Source organism: Hydra vulgaris, chromosome 08 (genome assembly GCF_038396675.1).
Source record: "Hydra vulgaris chromosome 08, alternate assembly HydraT2T_AEP".
Lineage (NCBI taxonomy): Eukaryota > Metazoa > Cnidaria > Hydrozoa > Anthoathecata > Hydridae > Hydra > Hydra vulgaris.
Window position 1 is genome coordinate 46080001 of NC_088927.1, and position 8648 is coordinate 46088648.

Sequence of the window (8648 nt, forward strand, 5' to 3'; positions counted from 1 at the left end):
TTTAATGATATAAGTTAAATTGAAGTAGATAATATTAGGCTTAAAGAAGTTATTAATGTAAATGCCAATAGGCAACTTGAAAATAGTTGTTGTAAGGTTAAAGAGATAGATCTAGTCAAGATGAGATAATTCGTTGTTGAAATATAAAAAATGCTGCTCGACGAGCAGAAAACTTAGTTGCCAGAATTCAGTGTCAAGCAGTGTTAATATCTTTTATTTTGATTTTACTTTAGACAATTTAAAACAAAGCAAGGTATTTCTTTACTATTTATGGTAACAAGAACAGTTTTAAAATTTGATCATTTTAATTTTTTTTTTTAATTTCAAAAATAATTATGTACTTTTTTTTTTTAGTTGCCTATGCCATCACTTGATTAGTTTGCTTACTATTGAAACATTCTGTAAACATTTTGTTGGTTTTCATTTGTAAATTTAATATGATGTAAAATTTACTCTATTAATCATAAGTCAACAGTTATAGAGAAGGTGGAGCTTAATTAAGAAATGCTGGAAATTGAATCATAGTAAAAGTAAATTTGTTTTCTGTTAACATATTAAAATCAGTTACATCTATTTATTACGTGTTTTTATATTTTTTTTTAACATGCTGCTTCGGAAACAGATTCTTTTTCTCCCTCTATCTCTTTCTCTTAGAAGAGAGGGAGAATTAATATTACTTATGTAATTACTGAGATCTTACGTATTTCTTTATACCACAATTGATAATGACTATTTATGGGAAATATTTTGCGAGCTGCTAGCTATTCTTTAATATAATTGTTCAAATTGTTTAACCATAATTGTCCCTCGATTGTTCATATTGTTTAACCATAATTGTCCCTCGATTGTTCAAATATTGTAATAAATAAAATCTTTTTAGTCTAGTATTTTATATGGTAAAATATCTTATTAGGTCGTCGTGTTATTTGCCAGTGCTACTACATTGTATTGTCTAGCCTTTTTATAATCTTTTCTTTTTTAATTACTCTGGAGACACAGTAACGTGTGCTTACAAATATTCTATGCTATGATCTATTGTTACGGAGTTTTGTGTTGATAGTCCTTGGCTGTTACAGCTATTTTTTTATTCTTTATATTTTATGTTGTATTATTATCCTAATTCTACTAACAATAAAATACAAATATTACTTTTTAAATTAAAAAAGGTAATTTTTTTAATTTCTATTTTTAGCTATTTGCAGGCTTACTTTCTTTTTCTGGTACCTGTGTTAAGACAGATTTTAAAAAGAACTTAACAGATTTTAATGCGGTTTTTCTGTCGTTAACTATAAGTAATGACAATGCTGATAGGGAGTCAAAGTTAAAATGTCATTTATAGATAAATTTGTATATATTTTTTTAGATAATATTTCAAGTTATTATTGTGTTATTGTTATTAATTAATTAATTACTCATAACCCGTATTAGGGTTTACTTACTGCTAGTTTTTTATTATTGTTACTGTTGTAAATTTCTACTGCTATCATTATAATTGTAGTTGTAGTTATTATTACCACTGTTATTATTACAATGATTATTACTGTATGATTATTACACAGGTCAACAAAAAATTTTTTTTTCCGGTGCCGAGCAAACAATTTGTTTTCTTTTATAGCATTTCTCATTTTGATTTCAAATATGTAACTCATTTTTCACCATCACGTCAAGTTGTAAAGTGAGTTTAAATCGCGAAAAAAATCATATAGTTGGGCCGGTAATGAAACAAACTGTTAGCCAGCTGTTTTATTACTGCTGGGTCGTTAATGGTACCAACTGTTTTATTACTGATGGGCCATTAATGGTACCAACAGTTTATAAAAGAGTAGATTAGGCGTTGGTAAAGGCGTAACGTTTTTTTCACGGTACCAACTAAATAGCAAACGGTTGACCAAACTGTGGCTAATAGTTGGTTATTAGGATCTGGCCAACAACTTACCAACTGCTCAATGTTTACTAGAAATTTCAATTTTTTTTATTCATAATAATAGTACAAATAACTATTTTCAAATCAAAAAAATAATGATTAATGTAAAAACTTCATTGGTTTTATTTAACATATAAAAAAAAAGATTAATGTTTGAGATTAAAACTGTTGGTATTCAATAGCAACAACTTTATTATTTTGAAACATCTTTTATTTAATGTTTTTTAAAACACAAAGAACTTTTTTGTTAAGATTAAACTAATGAAATACGTAATATACTTATTTCTTTGTGATTTATAATAGCCTATTAAACCATTGAATTGATTGTTAACTGTTAGTATCAGTTGACAATTTTATTAAGACATCACATATAAATAAGTATATTACACAGTTCATTAGTTTATTCTTAACGAAAAACTTTTTAAGGGTTCTTAAAATATAACAAAATATATTTGTTTTTAAAACATAACAAAAGATTATTGTCTTTTATCATATTTGAATAATATACTTCTTTAACTGTCGGTTAGTGTTTAAATCATTATACAAGCATGTCTAATATTTATTTCTTGTTTAGATCCGTCCCAACTTTTTGTAGATTTTTTATGATATTATAATTTTATTATGTTTTAAAACAAGGAAGTTATTTGTTAAAGTTTAAAAAAGGTGCTACTCTACGTATGTCGGTCTATGGTAAATAAACAATTATCGATTGTTTGAGTCAAGAAGTAGACAATGTTTATTTGTTTAATTATTTCTGTCAGTAATAATTAAATTAATGATTTGCGTTACTACTTCCTTTTTATATTCGAACGGCAAACTGATATGAAAAATAAAAAAAAACACCACTACCAACAAAATGTTTTATTTTCGAATTGCAAACTAATATGAAAAATAAAAAAACCACCATTATCAACAAAAAGTTTAACAAGTTTAATGTACCTTAATCGGCATTGATTGGCAGAAACAAAAACAAAAGCATCGAAGTCAAAACATAACTGGAAAGTCACTTTTTCCGTTACAACGAAAAAGTTATTGATTCAATTTATTCAGTATTTAAAAGAATTAGGCTATGGGTTGACACTAGCCGACATAATATCTTTTGTTCAATAGTATTAAAAACAAAACAAACAAAAAAAACAATAGTTACAGTGGTAGTATGATTTTAAAGAGAGATGGAAACATGATGTAGCGTTATGCAGATGGCATTGTATTATCTTATAACGGAGCCTCATCTTGAACTTTCAATATAATTAAAAGTATCTTAAAAATTAAAAGCAACAATACAATGAGGCTAATAATTGATAACTTAAATGCTTTACATATATGGAACCGCGATGATTGTGCTTTTAGTGGTGATCTAGGAAAAATTTCAAAAATATGTCGAAAAAGTATAAAGCGCGTTCTTAAACTTTTTTAAGCGCGCTTTTTACTTTTTTATTTGTTTATGATTACATCATAAACAAATGCATTGTTTTTACGTAACTCCTTTTGTCGTTTATAAATCAAAGGAAATTTATATCAATCATAATGCAAAAACGGTCCGAAAGACACAGTGTATACAAAATCAGTTAAAGGGTGGATGGTGAAATTGCAATTCATTGAGTGGTTGGAATGGCTGTTCATACTGGCAGTTAAAGGGATTGGCCGATAAAATATTCTTGTATTGCATTCACAGCACTCATGTGTCATTAAAAATTATTAAAATTTTTAAAGAAAACAACGTCTGAGTGGTCTGCCTACTTGTCATTTTACCTCATATTTTACAGCCACTGGACATTGGATTATATTATGACCTTATTTGTACTTGTAAAACCGTATTAAAAATGTATTATGAATGATCAAACCCAAAAGTTTAATCAAAGGTTTATGTAAAAGTGGCAAGTGCTTTACCAGAAAAAAATAACCCTGTTTATTGCGTTTAAAAAAAAAAAGGTCATTTCTTTTTAATAAATTTAATATCGACCTACCAGAATTTAAAATGACAAAAATGTTTTAAGATTTAATTATTAAAGCTAAACTGCACATCCATCACCAATTTCTTCGACGCCAATGTCAATTTGTTTTAGTAAAATATTATAATAAAAAACGCATTCCATTTGAAATTTGACTAGAATCTTCAATGAAAATATTTCTGCAACAAATTAATACCTATGGTTAACATATCAACAAACCTCTAAAAAATTATATGTAAGAAATAAAGGAGAAATTTTAAATGAAGCCAAAATGTAGAAAATTTGAGCGATTAATGAAAAACAAAATAAAAAAAGGCTGCACACGTATCAGAGAATACGCAGATGGAAGAAGCAAACTAATTCAATCGCAAAAAGTACTTTAATATAAAAATTGAAAAATACATCTCTTTGATTTAATAGTTCATTGTGAAAATATTTCATGTCAATCAACAAGGTAATAAGTTTTTCTGCATCGGTGTAGACTTTGTTCCTATATTGATTGAATGATGTATATTTTTTTCTTTTCATTAGTTTTTATAAACAAATTGGTTTCTCCTCTTTTTTTATTGTTTTCTCATTAGATTCTAATTTTATTTTTAACGCTGTTATTTAAAAAGTTTCAAAATCTTTAATTAACAAACCTCTAAAAAGTTATCTTGAGTCTAACAACTTACTTTGTGATCACCTTTACAAGTTTTGATCCTCTCGTTTTACAACTAACTTGTTAACTATTTTAAAGAAAGCTTGTGTCGCGCATAAAGTAAAATTTTCTAATTTTAATCGTTTTTCTTACAACTAATTCTGTTCTCAACATCCAGATATAAATAAGTTATTTTTTTGATTTTATTTCGTTTATTTATGTTGTTTATGTGACAACCATAGTCTCAAGACGCATTATAAATATTGTTGAACCTTCTCAAATCTGCTAAAACCTGCTCAAACTGCTAAGCATGAGCCTCTGATTAATTGTTGAAAGACTAGATCTCTTTTTTTCCTTTTTTACAAACAGTGCAATTTTTGATAATCTTGCAAGCTATTATTACTTGTTTAATCAAACCAAACGCAATCTTCCGTAACTTGTAATTTAAATATATTAGACTCATTTACTGTAAGTGTTCTTTTATGCTTAAAAAACTTCTATTCATTTGGGTTTTTTTCTTGAAATTCATCCTTTAAAAATATGTTTCATCTTCATCTTTGCTTTATAGCTTCCAGGTTTTATTTCTTCTGTCAATCACTTTAGTGCTATTTATCTGCGTTTTGATTATCTGTTAACTCCCAACATAATTAGTGCTTGCTTGCAACCTTTGGAATTGAATTTTCTTTTTTTAATAAAAATATTTTTAACAAGAAAAATAAATATTAACAATCTTGTGTTCAACATATTGCTTTGCTGACAACCGCATAGCATATATAATGAAGTACAAATAGCCCTTCTTGCATTTGTTTTTAAAAGTTAAGTTATAAATGTCTTTTAAAGGTTTTTTAAACGTCTTTTAAACTTGCTTTAAGGTAGTATGTTTAGAAAACGTTTAGAAGACATTAAAAAGGCATTTCGAACGAAAATTTTAAAAACAAATGCTTGCTTGGAGGGAAAAGTACCGCTCAGGATGGCGGGTAACTCCGGAAACTTAATTTACAGCTTAAAATAAAGAAGCTATGTGAAGTTGGTATACGCAAAATATCTATTAAAATATGCCGAAGCTATTGCCAGGCAGTGCAAGATTGCTTCCCACCACCAAAAGAGCATCGTATCATCATATTTAATTTACATAATAATATATCTTTTATGTAAATTTATAACTTTTTATTGATTAAAGACAAATTTTTATTTACAACTTTTATTTAAAAAAACTCGTTAAATTTAATTCACTGGTGTTAAAACTAATATTTGTTAATGAGGTATGACTGGGTTGTATTAGACACATGTTTGGAGGGTGGTCAACTTAACCCATTTAAATACATAATATGATCATCTTTTTTATATCAATAATAATATATTTAATATAATACACAAACCCATAACAGTAATTCATTTATTTCTAATAAAAAAACTATCGGATAAAAAAAAATGATTTTCAAGTTTTTATTTTCATTAGTTAAAAGCTAATCTTTATATTTCTAAATGATGACATTTTTATTCCCGTTTAATTATGTATCAAAAACGATTTTTAAAGGCAATTTTTTTTGAAGTGTTGAGAACAATACAATGCTAACTAAATATATATTATATTTGTGTTACAAAGGTTATAAAAAGATAAAATCATGATTAAACTATGTGTCTGGGGCTACCCTTCAATTTTAAAACATGGGTTTTTAATCATTTTTTCTTTTATGTTATGTATATTATTAAGGTACATAATAACTACTTCTTATTCAATATAATAATGTTTATATTTTTAAAAAGTCTTTTGATACATTGTTTTTCTTAAGTAAATGTGTACAATCTATTTTTCCTTTAAGTGTCCGGGGTAACTTACTTTCCCCTACTACTTCCATATTAAACAGATGTGACGTTACAGAGACTTAGACTAGTTGGAAAGTAACACTTGAATTTTTGCCTAAAATTCTTTACTTTCTTTAATATTACGTTACGTATATTACGTTTGCCTAAAATTCTTTACTTTCTTTAATATTACGTAGTTTTAATTTAAAAAATATAAAAGTCGAAATTGTTATTTTTGTAACAACTTTTAGTACACTTTTGTAAATGATTATTTTAAAGTATAAAGTTCTTATATCTAATTTGAAAACATTATGTTAATTTGCGTTAATCAAATCAACGCCATTTAAGTTTTTTAAGTCTGACTTTTTTAAGCTCGACATTGAAATTTTCAAGTTTAGTTTATGCAATTGCTTAAGTTTTTTTTAAACTAACCAGTCAAAATAGACTACAAAGTATTGTCATAATTTACTTAAGTTTGCTTCTTGCATCACACCCCAAGCCCTTTAAATTTAATATTGCATCGATGAACTTTCCTTAGTGAATAAAATAGCATACTTTGTTGAATTAGAAAAACACGGTCTTCGATAGTTAATAATTAAACTATTAACTTACGTTATGTAACTTAAATTAAAAAAAAATAAAATAATGATACATAATAAAAAAAATAATAAGTGAAAAATTATAAAAAATTTTTCTAAAAATTTTATATGTTTAAAAAAAACTTGGGTTAAGTATTATATATTTTACAACAAAACTTAAAAAACATACATTAATTGTTTTTAGTTCCCCGGTCCATTGACAACTTTTTGAAAAGTTATCGCATTTAACTTTCAATTGCAGAATAGCTCTTTCAGTAAATTTATCAGGAAAGACCTATAAAAGAAAAAAAATTTAACAATTTTTCTTAAGAAGCATTTTTTTATTAAAAAAAATATGTAATTTTTAGATAAATAGACTAAATTATTATAATTTGAAAACTAAAGTAACCTTCTCAGAATGCAAAACAGTTTTGTCTAATGGGCAAATCAAAACTCCATTGTTTCTAAAAAGAAAAAGTTTTGTATTTAATAATTATTTTTGATAACTCGGTATCAAGAATTACGTCAACGAAGTAAAAGGTGTGTTGAATGCATAGTAACAAATTGCCTTTCTCTCACTCTCTCTCTTTTTTTTCTCTTTCTCTCCATCTCTTTTATCTCTCACTCTCTCTCTGTTTATCTCTCTTTCTGTTTCTCTCTCTTTTTTTTCTCTCTCTCTTTCTCTCTCTCTCTCTCTCTCTCTCTCTCTCTCTCTCTCTCTCTCTCTCTATAAATATATATATATATATATATGCATATAACATTAAGTAACTTTAAATTCATTTCAGTACCTTTTTTTCATTTCTTCTGAGCATGAAAAACAAAGTCGATGACCACACAGTGTTATAACAGGTTCACGAAGAGCCATTATACACACAGGGCATTGATATTCGTCTAAAAGTTCATGTAAAAAATACGCATTGTATCCACCACACTCTTCTGGCTCCATTTCTATTTTAACTTTCTTTGCTAAAAAAAACATAAAAATGTTGTCTGTAAGAATAATATTTTTTTCAATTTAACTTTTCTGATTTATTTTAAATAAAAATATTTTTTTTCTTAATTAAACCTTGTTTTTTTAAAAATAAAATTAAAGCAATTTTAGATAAGATAAAAAGTTGAGTTTGACATTTTATTAAAGGTTTTTATAAAGTGTCAAAAAATTATTCCATTATTTGTTATGGCATACTGCGAATTTAAAAAAAAAGCAAATAAAAAACAATATGCTTTTAAATAAACAATGAAAAGGTTTTTAAACTCCAAAATTTGTTAAAAGCCATAATAAATGACAATTTTTTGTTAACCAATATGTTGTTAATGTTATTTTATTTACAATAATATACTTTAAACATGGAACAATTAGACTGTTGACAATTTTAAATTAGTCAAAATATAAAAAAGACAATAAGGCCGCAAACTTTTCGATAAAGAAGTGTGTTTGTAACTTAATATGGTTTTATTTAAATACGTAGTTTTATAATAAATTGTACTAAAAAAACTCTCCCAAATTGCATCAACGAGTGCGTTGCTTTTATGATGTTCGCACTTTCTAAATCTTAGCAAAGCACGCCTGCCTATTCTCGGATTTCGGATAACCAATACAAAGCTGTTTATTTGAAAATGGAGAAATAAAGTTATATTTGTCACCGTTTTAAGAATAGGTTCTTTTTAAACTGTAAATCTCAGAGGTGTTCTTGTTTTTACTAACTACGATTTTTATGACGGTGGTACACGGCATTAATTTTTGG

At 26.4% G+C, this 8648-nt stretch overlaps 1 protein-coding gene across 1 annotated transcript in view; it reads right to left on the reverse strand.

The window, feature by feature from the left end:
• Positions 1–7881, reverse strand: part of LOC136083896 (TNF receptor-associated factor 5-like) — a 110718-nt gene extending 102837 nt beyond the window's left edge. Inside the window, exons 1-3 of the mRNA XM_065803814.1 lie at positions 7692–7881; positions 7310–7364; positions 7091–7195 (exon numbers count right to left, since the gene is read on the reverse strand). Coding sequence (XP_065659886.1) covers positions 7091–7195; positions 7310–7364; positions 7692–7849 — 318 coding nt within the window. The 5' untranslated portion in view covers positions 7850–7881. The remainder of the gene's footprint in view (positions 1–7090; positions 7196–7309; positions 7365–7691) is intronic.
• Positions 7882–8648: the final 767 nt, after the last annotated feature.